The sequence below is a fragment of the Engystomops pustulosus genome, chromosome 6, assembly GCF_040894005.1.
Source record: "Engystomops pustulosus chromosome 6, aEngPut4.maternal, whole genome shotgun sequence".
NCBI lineage: Eukaryota > Metazoa > Chordata > Amphibia > Anura > Leptodactylidae > Engystomops > Engystomops pustulosus.
Window position 1 is genome coordinate 76133278 of NC_092416.1, and position 18825 is coordinate 76152102.

The 18825-nt window shown below is 46.7% G+C and overlaps 1 protein-coding gene across 1 annotated transcript; it reads left to right on the forward strand.

The window, feature by feature from the left end:
* Positions 1 to 43: 43 nt before the first annotated feature.
* LOC140065938 (olfactory receptor 11A1-like) lies at positions 44 to 17225 on the forward strand. The gene is made up of 5 exons (XM_072113498.1): positions 44 to 124; positions 7333 to 7435; positions 7553 to 7584; positions 12385 to 12413; positions 16283 to 17225. The coding sequence occupies exons 1-5, from the start codon at positions 44 to 46 to the stop codon at positions 17223 to 17225; spliced, it is 1188 nt and encodes a 395-aa protein (XP_071969599.1).
* Positions 17226 to 18825: the final 1600 nt, after the last annotated feature.

The window sequence follows — 18825 nt, forward strand, 5'->3', positions numbered from 1 at the left end:
TTATTTCTACGCCAGGCCCTGCATGGCGTAGTATAAGCGCTACATGGCGGCCTCCCCGACACATCAAGAGGCGGAAGCTGCGAAATCCAGCTGTAAATATGCCACGGCGGGCATATCATATCTTGTATGTAATGCGGGGACTATCTGTACAGACTAATTCACAGGGGAGCATGTGAATTCTGCTCCCTTGTGCATGTCCACCAGTCTATGCATCCATACAATACTCAAAAAATTATTGCATTACTTCAATAGTAAAAGTGCATATGTCATATAAGCTTTCAATTCCATTGCACTAAGATTTTCATGAATTCTTCATCCCAAAAACTATTGAACTTTACAAGCAGTTTCTGGCCAGTAAAAAGCACTGACCTAGTCCCCAAACCCTCACTAACCAAGAACCTGTTCTCCTGACCCATATGTATAGTGATGTGTATTGATATTACTTCTTATATGAAAGAACATGTACTGTACAAAATAGTTTCCCTGTCAGAACAAATAAAGTGCTATTCTACTTTATTCATTCGTATCTACCCTGTTTGAGACTGGGACCTGAGAGTGCTGCCAGGCAAAGGAGGAGGCAGGGGACCTGAGGGTGCTGCCTGTAAAAGGAGGGACTAAGGAAGACTGACTCTGTGAGGAGGAGAGAGGACATTGGACATATGAGAAAATGTGAGAAAAGGGAAGTGTATCTGATGGTTTTGGCTTTGTGAGAAGGAGTGTAATATGGGGGTGCTTGCTGTTTGAGAAGGAATACATTGGGTTACTGTCTTTTAGAGAACATGTTAGTTCCGAGGTGATATGGTGGTACAGACTGTGTAAGAAGGAGGTGGGCATTGGGGCACAAAATGTGTTGGAGAAAGGCATTAGCTGTGTAAAGAGGAGTGATGTCTGTGGGTGCTGGATATGGGGGATCCGGGGATGCTGGCTGTGTGAGGAGAAGGAGGCATGGGTATTCTCAGGGCCGGTTCTAGACAAAGTGGGGCCCTGGGCAAAACTAAAAGTGGGGCCCCAAAATAAAACTATTTTATGACCAATCACAGTCAGCAAGAGGCTCCCTTTAGTAAGGTAAAACAATCTGTGATATGGGAGGATTTTATAGGAGATAGATAGGGCAGCACCGTGCAGCGCTGGTCAACATCTGCAAAGAGTTTGTATGTTCTCTCTGTGTTTGCGTGGGTTTCCTCCGGGTCCTCCAGTTTCCTCCCACACTCCAAAAAATGACTGGTAGGTTGAATAGATTGTGAGCCCCATTAGGGACAGGGACTGATGTGACAAGCTCTGTGCAGCGCTGCGTAATCTGTGTGCGCTATATACATAAATAATTATTAATTATTATTATTATGATAGAAGATTAATATGAAAGACACAGAATATAAAGTAGATGATATGAGAGATAAATACAGTAGAAGAGAAATAGAAGATTGATAAATAGAGAAAAAGTGAGATTTATAAATGGTTAGATTATAGGAGATAGATAACTAGACAGATAGATGATAAGCATCTTCACCCAGGAATTTAGCCAAGGGGGATTAATCCTTTCATTCAGCACCCCCCCCCCCCATCATTTCTGGATATTTTGTTGCGTTAGTGCCGGAGCAATTTTTTTAAATTTTGACGTTTAAAAATAAAATCAAAATTACTGCAAAACTCATGCAATTTTGATTCAAACAGACTTTTTATAAAAAATCCTTAAAATTTGACTTTGATGGCAAAAAATTTACTCCAAACAGAAAATATTTACCTGCATATCTCCTAAATGTAATAAATGAACATGTGTAGAGTTCACAAATGTGCAATATTCATATGTTCACATAGATAAATCCACAAAATATCACTAAAACTGTAATAACTAGATATCTGCTTATGAAATAAAAGGCAATAAGAGAGAATGTGTGCTCTTAGATAGTTCTACATAGAGAAGGGTTAAAAACATGAACATTAGTTGTTATAAGAATGTAGTGAATATTTCCATTATCTGTGAGGTGCAGCAGCTCCTGTGTGCAGCAAATTCTCCCTGCAGCCTGATGGCTAAGAATCTGGAGGGGGGGGGGGGGTGTTACACTTCAGAGGGCTGTATCTCTGGCTCTGTGATACATAGAACCTCACTTCTTTCTTCCTATGAAAGAAGAGAATCTATCCTTTCATATGAATCAAAATCTTTCTAAGTGTCAGGAAAACGGAAATATTAACTGTTAAACTGCCGTCTGGAGTGATTTTTATATATAAAAATGGCACCTGATATTCTCACTTTAAACCTGAATATCTCTGGATCCATAGCACCTAGAAACAAAATTCAAGAATCATTTGAAAGAAGAGATTCTCCCCTTTCAGGGGGCCCTGGGCAATTGCCCACTTTGCCTACCCATAGTGCCTGCCCTGGGTACATCCTATAGTGAGCTTACAACAAAGGGCTAAGTAAACTGCAATAGCCTACGGTCATCTTGCATAGCAAAAAATATACAAAGAAAAAGTAAACCAAATGAGAGGGGGCAAGTTCTTTTCTGTGGAATTTGGAAGATGTATTACTAATTTAAAAAACACAGCCCGCATCCCCTAGAGCTAATGAGCAAGCTGCTGTAATCTGGTGGTAGATGTCCTTTAATGTTGTCATCCTTTTGCCTCATAATTTTAGTTGTTATAATACAACAGTGGGATCAAAGACACGTGGGGGAACAAGTTTGTGCACCAGGCCTCATGAGCCTTTTGCAAACCTGCTGTTACTGCTACAGGAGATAGTTTGGGACCTGACCATTTGATACTATGCCTGGCGCTATATCTGTCTCACTCTTCAGGTTTGTGTCCACAAATTTATTGACTACTGACTGCAGATGTTTCTCTATGAAAAGAAAAGTTTGAGTCATTTGATGTCTCTACTCCTTTTATCCGGTAACTTTGAATGTGCAGTATTAATGGCGTAAGACAATGCAGTCTTAATCTGATCGGGGTTACAACAAGGTCTCCTCTTCTGTCATGCAATCTGCTCAATACCACATTCTTCAAAATGTACAAATGCTATTTTGAAAACTAATTTCCAGTTTAAAAGCTTTATTTGAAGATGCATTTGTTGGCTGCAGAGCGGACGGCCAGCAGCAGACATGTCATCCACTTCTGCAGTGCTTAAAATAAAGTGCCCAGATACAGGCTAAGCTGAAACAGCAAACAGCCAATATAATCCGAGATGTTAGGAGTAAAGTGTGTTACTCAGGTGCTTCACAAATACATTTCTTACTTTATCTGAAGGCCTCGGGCTCGGCTGCTCGAGCTAATGCAAGTAATGGAAGCAATTTCAGGCTTTGATCCTCGGAGGTTATAGTGGAGGTGAAGTGCGGGAGATTTCTACTGCTTTGTCAGAATGGAGGGAACTTAGTTTACAAAATTAAAATACACATTTTACCAAAGAGATTCTTATAAGTAAAAATAGAAAAACGTCGGAAGCTTAAATGTGGTGGCAAGAAACTAAGAAGCACGGCTCAAACCCCCTGACCGATCCAACATGAACAACGAGGCGGTTCTCCAACAAAGTAGAGACATCATGTAATACAGGCTACCAACATGTCACTGTACTGTCATCCTAAGTGGCAGTGGATCATCGTCCTGAGTCAGAGCATCATTTTCTTGAGCTATAAGGCTCATTCTCTTATTGACCTGTACTGAACAGTCACTGTATCATTGGACAGAAACAAAAGTTTTATTATGTTGCTTTCCTGTACCCCATGTGTCTGTGTGAGCTTCTATTCCATTGTTCCCTTCAAGTGTCAATATGTCATTGTCCTGCCCTCAAGTAACAGTGTATCTTTGTTATGATTCTTAGGCATCATAGTGTCATCAAGTGCTAACACCTCATTGTCCTATTCACACCTGCGTCCCATAAGTTCTGTTTAATAGTGGGAAAAAATGCAGCATCTAGCATCTTTTTTTTCCACTTGAAATAACGGCAGTGTAGCATAATGTAACCTTCCATTCACTGAAGTCTAAGGGGATTAGTAGGTCAACGGAAGATCTATTCACCTTCTATCTTCTGTTCTGTCACTTTGGCCTTTACCCTCATTGTGCCCATGTCCTGTACCTTTACCCTAAGGGTCAGTGTGTATACACATTTTATCATTGTCTACCCTTTAAGTGTGTTATTTGTCTCATACAGCAAGTATGTACATAATATTGTTCTTTTTAGTTTCATTGAGTCTTACCCTGTTCCCTAGGTATCTGTAACATCTGTGGGATTGGTTGTTTTGTCTGTGTGAACTGTGGCTAAGCGTGCTGCTGTGTTTGGGCAGCCCAGCCCAGGCCTGTCCATCAGGGGTACTAGAATGATGGACGGCTACTGTGGGCCACATCCAGGAACTCCTTTATATACCTGCCCAGCTTCATGACACCTTGATGGTTCTACTAGTCCCCTTATACCTGTTCCTATTGCTGCTCCTTATTCCCTTGCCATACTGTGTATCCAACCTCTGTTACCTTTTCTTAATCCTTTCTAACTATACATTTCTGTGCTTATCCACAATCTTTGTTTTGACCTGGTTCTGCCTGACTCTGCTTGTTTGTATTTGTTGTTTGTCTCTCTCTCTTTGTCATGTCTCTCCTGGTGTGTCCCTGTTTTCCCTGTTTAGTGTTATTGCCTTTATGCATTTCTGTGCCCTAGTGTGAACACTGGTCAGTCTTTGACTTCTTGTTACCTGTCTGCTCCACCATCCAGCAGATGCCATAAACAATGCACTTGGAAAGTCTTCAGACGTTTTTAATTTATTCACATTGGGGCTCATTTACTAAGGGTCCATTGGACGCATTTTCGTCAGGTTTCCTGATGATTTTCGTTTTGCACCGAATTGCCCCAGGATTTTGGCGCACGTGATCGTATTTTGGTACATCGGCACCGACGTACATGCAACAGAAATGGGGGGGGGATTCGGACAACGTGCAAGATTTAACATTTGGAATTGGGTCGCTACGCACGCACTTACAAGCACCGGGAAGAAGAAGGTGAACTCCGGCGGACCTCAGCGGGGAAGCAACGGATGCAGGGACGTGGGCACACGATCTTAGTGAATCGCGGCTGACCCGAATCCTCGTCGGACAACGCACCGTGGGATTGCGACAGGACCGGGTAAGTAAATCTGCCCCATTATGTTAATAAGAATGCGTAGCCCTATCGTAATGCTCTATAAGCCTGGGGGGTGGGGGGCAGGACTGGTCGTGCTCTTTACCTTTAAGAGCCGCAGTCCCTCCTGCTCCTCCCCACAAACCGGCATCAAATAGCCAGCTAAAATTTGGCTGGCCATTGGGGGGCAGTTGCCAAGGATATTAATTCTTGGTTGCGGAGCTAGCCCAGCCTCTTTGGACTTCTCCGCGTTCAATAAATATCTTGGAAGTATGCTGGACAAGTTTGCTGTACCCTGCATTAATGAGGAGAAGCTGAGGAGAGAGGGCTCCGGCTGGCTGACTCCTTTACTAGCTCAGCTGGATCCCTCTCCTCCTGTGTTGGCTCTTCCAGACCCTCTGCCCTCCTCTGCCCTGTGCACAATCGTGCCGTGCAGGCTTAGTCCCTCCCCCATAAAAATAAAGAGTCAAGCACAGGCTCTGACTCGGAACCCTGCCTCCGCTCCATCGGTTGCAGAGTGCACACTGTGCTCTGCTACATATAGGAGCCATGTGTTGGCCGCAGAAGCCAGGTCTCGCTCCGCACAATTGCTCCTGCGTCTCCTCACCCGGACAACTTGGCTGTGCCTGTATCAGGTTAGGCTGGCCCCCCACCCAAACAGCCTGGCCACTTGACCAGGTGGTTAGGGATGAATTCCATAACTACTACTGTACGCACAACCCCAACACCGCCCACAATCATGTCCTTCCCTACAACACAAGTGCGGCGGCTCAACAGTCACCACATGCACCAAGCACCACACATGCCCCTTTACACACATCCATCCCCCCTCCTCCATCCCCCCCACTTCCCACCAGCGCGGGCAAAACAGATGACAGCAATGAACTCCAGACCACTAGCATGCTGTTTTGGTTGCTGGTGGTTTGCGGGGCAACCGCTTCAGGGGCCATAGCCACTCAAGTGTAGTCTGTAGCTGCACAGATTTCCGAGAAGACATCATTTGAGGGCTGAGTCTTCTAGGCGTAAACCTGGGGGTGGTGTAGACACCAATCCTGCTCAGCCCGATCCTTTTCCCGCTCCACTTACGCAAGCCGGAGGTGATCCCCATCTCACGGCAGAGACAGCAGTTGTTCTGGTTGATCCAGTTGGGGCTGGATTTATTCTAGGTGCTTTGTCCTCATCCAGTGGTGGTCACACCTGCTCCCAAGAGAGGCGGTCTCGGAGATGGTGGCACGCTTCTTTTTCTTATGGGTGGACGAAGCTAGGGTGCCTCCAACGGCAGTCACAACTTGTAGGTCACCGATTTGATGTGACTGAGGATTTCAAATGGACCCAAGAATCGGGGTCCCAATTTGTAGCCAGGGATCCTCAGCCGGACGTACTTGGAGGATAACCAGACCCTGTCACCAGGAGCTAAGACAGGAAACAGTTGCCGGTTTTTGTCTGCTTGACGCTTGGTCTGAGGTGAAGCTTGGAGCAATGAGGTGTGGACTTGTTCCCGGATGACTTTTAGATCCTGTACCTAGTCCTCCACAGCAGGAACATCTGCAGACACGTGTAACAGAAGAGGAGGGTGTGTCCATAGTTAATAAAGAAGGGAGCAGAGCCGGCAGAAGTGGAGTCCAGGGAATTATAGGAGAATGTTAGAAGAGAAGCCCAGTCGTCCTGACAGGCGGACACATGTGGCGGAGTTAGCAACCCAAAGTCTGATTCACCCACTCCGCTTGGCCGTTAGACTGAAGGTGATAGGCAGAGGAAAAGTCCAATTTCACCTGCAAATGGCTGCACAGAGATCTCCAGAACTTGGATACCAACTGAACACCTCAATCCGAAATGATGTGCCAGGGAAGACCATGAAGCCGGAAGATGTCCCGGAAGAAGAGACTGGCAAGACGTGGTTTTGTCATGAGGGCTTATTGCAAGCACAAGAGGCACAGGAACCCACAAAATCCCAAAGTCCTTGACCAAGTCAGGCTACCAGTATAATCGGGAAATGAGGGCCATAGAGCGCTGCACCCCAGGGTGCCCAGCCAAACGAGAAGAATGTCCTTAGGTCAGGACCCTCTTTCGAAGACCAGGTTGCACATAAGTTTTGCCGGGAGGTAGTTGCAGGAGGTCCACTGGCGCTGCCAGTACAAGCCTCTCTGGAGGAACAATATGTCTTGGAGCAGAGTCCTCCCCCATGACATCAGAAGCACAGGACAAGGCGTCAGCCTTGATGTTTTTCTCGACAGGACGAAAATGGATCTGAAAGTCAAAGCAAGAAAAGAAAAGGGACCACCGGGCTTGACGCGGGTTCAATCGCTGAGCCATCTGTAGATATTGAAGGTTCTTGTGGTACGTGTAAATGCTGACTGGAAATCGGGCTCCCTCCAGCAGATGGTGCCATTCCTCCAAGGCAAGCTTGATAGCCAAGCAAAGCTCACGATCTCTAATCGAATAATTTACTCTCAGCGGAGGAGAAAGTTTTGGAGAAGAAGCCGCAGGTGAGAGTTCGGCCATTAGGCCCTTTCTGGGTAAGGACCGCTCCAGCTTCTGCTGCTGGAGGCCAGACACAGGAATTTGGGCCTTTCCACGTTAGCGACACCATCGGAGCTACCAGAGACGAGAATTGTGGGATAAATTGTCTATGATAATTTGATTAGCACACAGTCCAACTGGGCGTGGCCACTGAATAACCGCAGATAACTTGGCAGGATCCATCTGCAAGCCTTTATCGGAAATTATGTAGCCGAGGAATGGAAGGCTCTTCTGATGAAACATTGGCATTTCTCCAGTTTGGCGTAGAGATGGTTTAACCTGAGGCGGCTGAGCACTTGCCATATGTGGGACTGGTGGGACTTGAGATCAACAGAATACACAAGGATGTCATCCAGGTAAACCACACCACAACTGTACAATAAGTCCCTGAAGATGTTGTGAACAAATTCCTGGAAAACGGCTGGCGCATTACAAAGTCCAAAAGGCATAACTAAATATTCAAAATGTCCATCAAGGGTGTTAAAGGCGGTCTTCCACTCGTCACCCTTCCTGATACGGATGAGAATGTAGGCCCCACAAAGATCCAATTTGGAAAAGATTCTCGCACCCCGTAGACCAGAGGTCCCCAACCACCGATCCGCGGACCAGGACCGGGCCGTTGGAGTTTATCAGCCAGTCCGCGGCGCCACTGACAGCTAGCTCCACGGCCCTGCGCCTGGTCAGAGCTCGCTTTGTGTGGATTTATAATGTTTTCTGCCATAGCCATGACAGCTCGCAGCTCCCGGCAGAGAACATTATGCAGGACGGTTTGGGGCGTCGGGCGGGTCTTAGTGACGCAGCCCTCCACAGCACAACATGGTACCTGTTGTACGTCACGGGGCTGGTCTTAGTGATGCGGTCCTCCTGCACAGCAGGGTGTGTTCCTGACGGGGTGGGGAAGCAGGCTCTCCTTACTGACACGCCCCCGGCAGAACATGTTATGCGGGGTGTGCTGGGGCAGCGGACTGGCTTCAGTGATGCGACTCCCGGTACCAGTGTTCAGTGTGTAGCGCTGCTAAGCAGCAGCGCTGTATACACTGATGCTCAATGTACAATGCTGCTACTCCAGTATCCTCCCCATACAGTGCTGTCTGGTGCATATAGCAGTGCTAGTAGCAGTGCTGTACACTGAAACTGGGTTTTCTGCCATGACAACAGCAAAAACGAGATTACGGAGTAGACTGGAGGAGCTTGTTTCTTGGTGAACACATCTGCGAAGTCCTGGTATGGAGCAGGAAGCCCCTCCAGAGGCTTGGGAGACAAGGTACAAGTCCTGACAGGCAGTGGATGAAGGACCTCTATACAGTGAGACGAACAACCCGGACCCCAATGGAGAATCTTCCCAGAAGACCAGTCCAGAACAGGGATATGACGCTGCAACCAGGGGAGACCCAGCAGGAGAGCGGAGATGCTTTGGGGCAGCAGAAAATAGGAAAGTCTCTCTTTATGTAAGGCACCAGCTAGCAGGCAGAGGGGTTCCGTGCGAAACCAGATGGGCACGGAGAGCATCTGGCCACTGACCGAGGCAATGGACTATGGCTTCTCGAGACGAACCACTGGGAAGTGATGCTGGGATTCCAGGTCAGTTCACAAACCTGTATCTGGGTACCGGTGCCAACGCTGAGGAGCACGGGAAGAGTCAGGCGTGGAGAAGCTTTGTTCACACCTAGGGACGCTTCTCTCAAGAACCCTAGGTGCTGGTGTTTCCCGGACATTGAGGACCGGGCCGTTGGAGTTTATCAGCCAGTCCGCGGCGCCACTGACAGCTAGCTCCACGGCCCTGCGCCTGGTCAGAGCTCGCTTTGTGTGGATTTATAATGTTTTCTGCCATAGCCGTGACAGCTCGCAGCTCCCGGCAGAGAACATTATGCAGGACGGTTTGGGGCGTCGGGCGGGTCTTAGTGACGCAGCCCTCCACAGCACAACATGGTACCTGTTGTACGTCACGGGGCGGGTCTTAGTGATGCGGTCCTCCTGCACAGCAGGGTGTGTTCCTGACGGGGTGGGGAAGCAGGCTCTCCTTACTGACACGCCCCCGGTAGAACACGTTATGCGGGGTGTGCTGGGGCAGCAGACTGGCTTCAGTGATGCGACTCCCGGTACCAGTGTTCAGTGTGTAGCGCTGCTAAGCAGCAGCGCTGTATACACTGATGCTCAATGTACAATGCTGCTACTTAGCAGCGCTGTACACAGAGGTCCCTCCAGTATCCTCCCCATACAGTGCTGTCTGGTGCATATAGCAGTGCTAGTAGCAGTGCTGTACACTGAAACTGGGTTTTCTGCCATGACAACAGCAAAAACGAGATTACGGAGTAGACTGGAGGAGCTTGTTTCTTGGTGAACACATCTGCGAAGTCCTGGTATGGAGCAGGAAGCCCCTCCAGAGGCTTGGGAGACAAGGTACAAGTCCTGACAGGCAGTGGATGAAGGACCTCTATACAGTGAGACGAACAACCCGGACCCCAATGGAGAATCTTCCCAGAAGACCAGTCCAGAACAAGGATATGACGCTGCAACCAGGGGAGACCCAGCAGGAGAGCGGAGATGCTTTGGGGCAGCAGAAAATAGGAAAGTCTCTCTTTATGTAAGGCACCAGCTAGCAGGCAGAGGGGTTCCGTGCGAAACCAGATGGGCACGGAGAGAATCTTGCCACTGACCGAGGCAATGGACTATGGCTTCTCGAGATGAACCACTGGGAAGTGATGCTGGGATTCCAGGTCAGTTCACAAACCTGTATCTGGGTACCGGTGCCAACGCTGAGGAGCACGGGAAGAGTCAGGCGTGGAGAAGCTTTGTTCACACCTAGGGACGCTTCTCTCAAGAACCCTAGGTGCTGGTGTTTCCCGGACATTGGGGCCGGACAGTACCGATGAAGAGCTCTGGGCAGGCACAGTACAGGCAGAGGTTCTCCTGACGTCATCTGGAACGCTCTTGTAGGGAAAGACGGATTCGGTCCACCTACATAGGCTCTTCAGCAGAAGATTCAGGCAGAGGCTGAAGTGGCTTTTGGAAGGCAGGTGCCAGACGAAGAAAATGTCTAACACGATCATGAGGGTGTTTGGAGCGTAGTTCCTCAGTGCGCTCCTTAAACTGTACATCAATCCGAGTGGCCAGGGTGATGGGACCACTCAGAGTTGGCGGCAAGTCCCGAGCTGCCAGCGCGTCTTTGACCTGCACAGAGAGTCCTTTCTTAAAGGTAAAGATGAGGGCTGCTTTATTCCAGGCAAGTTCAGAGGCCAGGGTACGGAACTGAACTGCATACTCTCCCACAGATGAGTTGCCTTGGCACAGCTTCAACAATGCAGTCTCAGCAGAGGAGGCCCCTGCAGGTTCTTTGAAGACTGACCGGAACTCTGCCAGAAATACCGTAAGAGTAGCCATGACCATGTTGTCTCTGTCCCAAAGAGGGGTAGGGCCACGATGGTGCCAATATAGGGCTGACTGGGAAGCGGAACCTCGGCGGGATCCATGGCCGGAACTTACTGTCAGGATACAGGATGCGTGAATCCACTGGACCACCACGGTAGGTGGTACTAACCGACACCTCGCACCAGAGTAAAAGTGGCACCTGGTCTTCACCAGAGCCCGCCCCAAAGTGGGATGGACTTGCTGCGGTAGCGTACCACCAAGTTGTTCCACAGGTGCAACAAGCCCGAGGTGGCAGCCGAGGTTAAGGTGCCTTAGCAGGAGATGGTCTCAGGGTCAGGTCCAGTAACAGGGTCAGGCCAGGCGGCAGAGATGCAAGGTCAAGTCCAATCCGGGGTCAGCAACGGGAGGTCTAGGCAGATGGTAACGGGAACAAAGGCACACGGGACGCAGGAACACAAGAACACATCAACACGGAGGGAGTCTGGTAACACAGAAACATGGAGAGACTCTGGTAACACAGGACTCAGGAGCAGGAACATGCGGGAACGTAGGGAAACTCAGCAATGTTGCAAGGAAGCTTTTTCAATGGCGTAAGTACAAAGATCCGGCAAGGCAGGAAGGGAGGTGCTGGATTATAAGGAGGAGGTTTTCAGCCAGCGCACCAATCAGCGGTGCGCTGGTCCTTTAAATTTTCAACAGCCGGCGCGCACAGGCACGGCAGTCCGATGGCGAACAGGAACCGAGACTGGTGAGTCTGGCGCAGGGGCTGCAGCGGGGGCAAACGCAGGAACACCGCAGGTGACATCATATTAGCAGACAGTTTAAAATTGGTGAGGGACAATGAGTATTTGGTTGCAGAAAAGTTGTTTAAAGAGGTTGAGTCAGGCAGAATGGCTGGTAGGGTGTTTTCCAGGGGCTGCCTTTGGCTGCAGCAGGAACCTCCATACCTTATCATCATATACACTTAATGAGAGTACTGAAGGATGACTTGAGGGTTTGGAGGTCCTTTTCGACTGACTATAGTGGTGTGTAAGCATTCCTAGAACCCGTAATTGACACTGCAGACTTCTAATTGCACAGAGATGCTGCGGGGTTGGTAGGTTATGGCATGAATTTTGGAAAAAAATGGTCTGCCAAACGCAGTCCCTCGCAGTAGTTGAAACTGATGCTGCTTGAGCTTTTTTCAATGGTGGTTGCTCTGGAACTTTTGGGAAAGGAGACGGAGAATAAAAGGATATGTTTTTGGTCTGACAATGAAAGTACAGTTCAGACCTTGAACAATCACACGTGCAGTTCTTTGCAGGTTTTGGTACTTCTGAGACATCTGGTTTAAAGTTGTTTGCAACTGAATATAGTTTTCAGGGCCAGGCATGTTCCTGGCGAGGTCAACCATCTAGCTGGGGTGGCTTTTGTCCTTAAGTTATGAGTCATGCAGAACGTTACCAAAGACTTCCAGGTCCCCTTGCTATTCCCAGGATTTATTGCAGCATTTATGCATGGCCGCTGCAGAGGTGTGCTCCTCACCATTTGAGGCTTTGTTGCTTCAGAGCAGTTTTGCGCTGGCATTCTTTTGCGCTTTGCGGGTCAGTGAACTGGTAGCTGCTTCTAGCCAAGTGCCTGCTAGTCTTGGCACTGGGGCCATTCTTTTAGTTGGGGATGTCATCAAAGTACACAGAATTTGGTACGCATTCTTTCTGTATCGGCACTGCAACAACAGCTGATGCCATAGGGCTTTTGAATGCTGACATTATGCGCATAGGCAGGTGGACGTCAGATTGTTTCAAACGTTATGTTCGCCCTAACTTGTTACTGGACTAATTGCTTTTCTCTTATGGTCCTCGGTCTAAGGTCTGGCTGGTCGGCCACACTTTCATTTATTGGGCGGCTCGTCGAGCTGCTATCCATCTGGAAGGATTGAATTTGGGCTTCACTACCGCTAATCTTTCCTGTATGGGTGTCAAGGGCCTTAAGTGACTTCATGTCCTTCCCTAAGTGGTGGCAATTAGCAAGTCCTCCCTGGGTCCTACAATTCTTATGTTGCACGCTGGAGGAAATGTGTTCGGCACGTTTGGCTGTACTGATATCAGTGATGAAGTTGGACATTGAGTGTTTCTCTGCCTTTTTTACAGGCTGGGTTGTGGTTTGGTCGGAGATAGTACCGAGAATTATATGGAATGGCACCCGTAACCCCGATTCCATCGAAAGGGCACAGCGAATTCTTAACATGCGTGTTGCCAGGTTTGTGAGGTCCAGATGTGGCGTGGTCATCCGTCACAGACCTCGAGATGGTGACATTGCGAGCCTCATTAAGGGAGGATGGCGTTCACCTCAATGATATTGGCCTCTAGATTTTTCTTTCAGGGCTTCATTACGCCATTGAGAGGGCCTTATTCCTTTTGTGTGGGGGTCGGAGCACAGTGTAGAGTTACACTTTCCTCAAGCAAGGTGAAGTTTAGGAAAAATTGCCTGGATTCCCCACAGGTCAGTTATATAATATATAATGTTAAGAATTAAATCTGTGGCCGACACCCATCTTGTTAGCTGCTCCTTTTAAGGCAGGCCTGCAATGAAGTTGAAAAGTGTTTTGGGGGAAAAAGTTCAATTTCTAGGCAAATATTGACTTTGCTATTAATTCGGTGTTTAGCTGATCACTCTTTATAACATTCTGGAGTATACGCAAATTGCCATTCTAAAACCTGACTTTGTAAAAATTAACATTTGTATCATTCTCAAAACTTATGGCCATGACTGTAAAGATTTTTAATAAAGTTGAGTGACACACTGAAAACCATGTGACACTTGCTACTCAGAATGTGATGTTTTATTGTAACATGTGGCAAATATCAGTTAATGAGCGGTGATCCATCCAGAGGGGTCGATGATTTCCCTGATCAAAACATAAGGGCTGAAAAGAAACAAAACATGTAAATAATGAGACATGTGGGAGTTTTTCTAATGATTTCTGAAATCACCTGGGCTAATGTAAATATTATAAAGACATGTAATGATGGGAAGGTAACCAGAGCAGTGGGGGTTGTGACAGCTGAAGCTCCTGTCCCTCTACCATTTCTCAGAAAGGTAAGGATATTCTATGAGAAATGTAATAACATCAGAAGATCATACAGGATGTTAGACATATTTGCACATTTTGCCTTTACTTTATAAAACTTTGTAGTGAAGTATATGTACATACTGTATATAACACATTCTATTCATTGAATTGAGCATTTAACAGCACTTCTCATCCTTGTAGTCTGCTTCCCTAGTTGTCAGTCTTCTCTGCGCTGGTGAATAAAGACTTAGTCTGACTGTAGTCTGAGATATAAGACATCTTGGGGCAGATTTATCACTGCTTCTACGGCAGTTTTCTGGCAAAGAATTTGTTACTAAGGTAGCGACTATACCACCTCCACGCCATGTGGGCATGCAGGGCGTGTAGAGGGGCCCGGCAAGTGGCGGAGTGGTCAGGCATGAGATGGCTCTCCTTTTTTCAAAAAACCCAGCTCGGACCTAGAGTAGTTTTACCTGGCAGCCGAGTCACCCGCCGGATACTTCAAGAGGCCACTATTATATGCTGGCAAACTCCCCCCTGGTTCGGGCCTTGCTAACAAGTAATTCGGAAGATATTTCTGATAAGATAATGAGGCACATTTACTTTCCCGCTCCAGCGAGTTCCCTGAAAGTGCATTTTTTCGATGATAATGCACTGTGCCCCGATTTACTAAGATTGTGCGCCCAATATCCTGCATGTGTCAGTTCCCCACTCAGGTCAGACAGAGTTCACCTTCTTGTTCCTGGTGTATGTAAGTGCATTGTCTTGCGACACAATTTGAAAGTTAAATCCCACGCTCAGTCCGCCCCCCCCCCATTTCTGTCGCATGAAAGCCTGCACAGCTGTGCCAAAATCTGATCGCATGCAACACAATCCCAGCGCAAACCCCTGTTAAACACCTGTCAAAGCTGCTCAAATCCCAAAAGCAGCGAACAGTCCGATGAAAGTGCGATCTAAGCCCCATTGTTTCAAGAAATGGCCAAGACAAGTTATGTCTATGGGAATTTACATGCAAAACTTGTTTTCATCATAGCTTCCCACCAATAGTTGATTACACTTTAGTCTTGTCACTTGCCAAGCAATAATACAGGAATACAGAGGAATGCAGGATAGTAAATATAGCATTATATATTATCCATACCATTCATGAAAAAAGATTTCAGCCACAGTACCTCAAGTCTAGTCCATAAATGACAATAGTCGCTTTATACAGGCAGTCCCTGGGTTACATACAAGATAGGTTCCATAGGTTTGTTCCTAAGTTGAATTTGTATGTAAGTCGGAACTGTAAAAATTTTTTGCCCGAGTGACAATTAGAGTTTCAAAATTTTTGCTGTATTTGGACCAAGGATTATCAATAAAGCTTCATTACAGACACATTACAGCTGATCATTGCAGTCTGGGACTAAAGTAAAGCATCCAGAGAGCATCACCAGAGGTCACAGTGGGCAGAGAGATCCGTCTTTAACTAGAAGTCATCTGTAAGTCGGGTGTCCTTAAGTAAGGGACTGCCTGTGTACAGGAAGCCCAAGTGTTGCCCATGGACAGGATGGGTCCCTTCCCTGGAGAGTTTTAACGAATGTTATGAACTTCTACAGCAAGCAAAACATTGAGCCCCAGACAGAGCTGCATTTGACATTCTCTAGCACTAAATTGGTATATGGCAGTGATAGCTAACCTATTTGAGATCGAGTGCCCAAGATTAGACCCAAAACACAATAGCTTTTCCCAAATTGCCAACACGGCAATTTCAGCAGTAACAAACTTATTGCTACCAGAATCTTTGAGCTCCAATCCCACACCTTCTCACTCTTCGGACAGGACCAAGCAGCACAGGATGGGTCACTTTAAAATAGCAGGGCACTACCTGGACTGCCTGAGACTGCAGGAAGATGCCATGTCTGGCAAACTCTGTGCCTGAGAGACAGCCCGTGTGCCCACAGAGAGGCCTCCGAGTGCCATCTCTGGCACCAGTGCCATAGGTTCGCCACCAGTAGTATATGTGATTGCTCATCTGGACCTTTTTTTTTTTACCACAGATTGTAAATATAAACCATATAGTGTTCCAAACTATTGCACAGTGTTCTCTATTTATTATCTAAATGTTTCATATTTTACAGATGAACAATGGGGACATCATCCTCCAAGATTAGCTTCATCCACATAAAGGCAATGTGCTTCACATGACTACTCTCGCCTCATTCATAGACCTGCTAGAAATTCTCTGACCAGAGAATGAAGAGGAATCATACAGTCGTCATTGAATTCGTCCTCCTTGGTTTTGGGAGTCTCTATGGTCTTCAGATCCCTTTGTTCTCACTGTGTTTGCTGGCTTATGTCCTATGTTTGCTTGGGAACCTCATGATAATTGTTTTGGTCTCCTCCAGTCATCTTCTAGACTCCCCCATGTACTTTTTCCTTTGCCACCTGTCTTTGTGTGACATGCTCCTCACCACTGACATTGTGCCTAGTCTTCTCCACATTATTTTAAAGAATGGCAGAACCATGTCATTCCCTGACTGCATAACCCAATTTCAGCTCTTTGGGGCTTCTACTGGCACTGAATGTCTGCTTCTAACAGTTATGTCTTATGATCGATACTTGGCGATCTGTCAGCCTCTGTCTTACGTAACAATTATGGGCAAACGGCTAAGGCACCATCTTGTGATTGGCTCCTGGGGTTTGAGCTTCACCATCACATCAATCATTGCAGTTATGATATCTAGACTGAACTTTTGCAGTGAGAACATTATTGACCATTTCTTCTGTGACTTTGTGCCCATTTTGCAGCTTTCCTGCTCTGATACTCGACTGTTACAAACTATTGATCTCATCCTGACAGCTCCAGTGACACTATTACCCTTTATGGCCATTTTCATTAGCTATGTCTTTATATTGGCCGTCATCATCAGGATTCCTACAGTGACAGGACGGAAGAAGGCGTTCTCCACCTGCAGTTCCCATCTCATAGTTGTCTCTATATTCTATGTGTCACTGATAGCTATATATTTAGTCCCGGCTTCTGGACATTCAGTGATAGCCTTAAAGATTCTCTCATTAATGTACACAGTCATCACCCCCTTCCTTAACCCCTTAATATACTCACTACCAAACCAAGAGATCAAATCAACATTCAGTAAAATTGTGTTATTAAAATGTAAAAAAGCTGAAAAACTAGGGTTGTAGATAGGGCAGTTTATAGGTACTGTGTTGTGCAGGGTGAATCACAACAGCTTATGGGCTAAATAGTGAACCTCAAAAAAATCATTCCACCCCCCCAATGCACCTCTATTTTAGTATAAACAGACCCCACCAAATTGAAAAAATATTCAAGAGATGTATTTATGTATGGATTGCAGTGTATGCAACACCATCCTACTAAGTTAGCTTAGACATTTCTCCCCCCCCCAATTACTTCCAACATACACAGTGTCCCCCTTTAATTACAATGTATAGTGTCTTTCAAATTATAATATTGTGCATGTCATGAATTATTATAATAGCAATTTACATGTATTTTTCTCCAGAACAAAGCTTGGTACATACTGTAAATACAGCACCAGTATGGAGTTCAATGCATAGGTACAGTACTAGAACCAAGCTTCATACAGAAACACAGCAAGAGGACCAATCCCTGGTCCCTATATACAGCATACAGGTATCCGGAACACTGACCCCCCAGTATATAAGTAGCAAGCACACTGCCCCCTCCAGTATATAGGTATCCAGAACACTGCTGTGTCCAGTATATAGTTATCCAGCACACTGCCCGCCAGTAAAAAGGTATCCAGCACACTACCCCTTCCCAGTATGTAGGTATCCAGCATAATGCCCCCCAGTATATAGGTATCCAGCACACTAGTAAACGTGGGGTACTGTAGATCCTATACTAGGGAGCAAATGGAAAGATAGTGCAGACCTCCAGGGTAAAGAAAGGATTTTTATTTGTGTATACTCATGCCCCGGAAGAAGCCTGAAGAGGCGAAACCTGGGTCGGGCGAGGTGTTTGACACTACATGCTTTTATTGATACGCGCATTTTTACTGATACTTTGTGAGTATACACAAATAAAAATCCTTTCTTTACCCTGGAGGTCTGCACTATCTCCCTGGCTCTGGATCCATAGGAGGGAGATGGAAAGTAAAGCAGTGTGCCTTGGCGATCTTCTATTTTTAACCTGTGAACAGGCGGTGAGACCACTCATTCTGTTTGAACTACTATTACTTGATAAGAGCTGAGCACTGACACTGACTAACTGTGTTGTTTTTGGTTTTTTTTGGGAGATTACCGAGACAGTAGCTCCACACAGTTTATTCTCTTGCTTCAGAACAGTCAATTTTCTACATTTATAGCCAGCACACTACACCAGTATATAGGTATCCAGCATACTGCCCCAGTATGTAGGTAGCCCAACGCACTGCTCCCAGCATATCAGTATCCAGCACGCTGCCCCCAATATATAGGTATCCAGCACATTGCCTCCAGCATAAAGGTATCCAGCACACTGCTCCCCAGTGTATAAGTAGCCAGCACATTGCCCCCCAGTATATAGGTATCCAGCACACTTCCCCCAGTATAAAGGTAGCCAGCCCCCCCCCCCATATACAGGTATCCAGCTCAGTGCCACTTAGTATATAGAAAGCCAAGCACACTGCCCCTCAGTATATAGGTAATCTGCAAACACCCCCTAATATATAGGTATTCAGGACACTGCCCCCCAGTATATAGGAAGCCCCAGCATACTGCCTCAACAGTATATAGGTATCCAGCACACTACTCTAAGTAT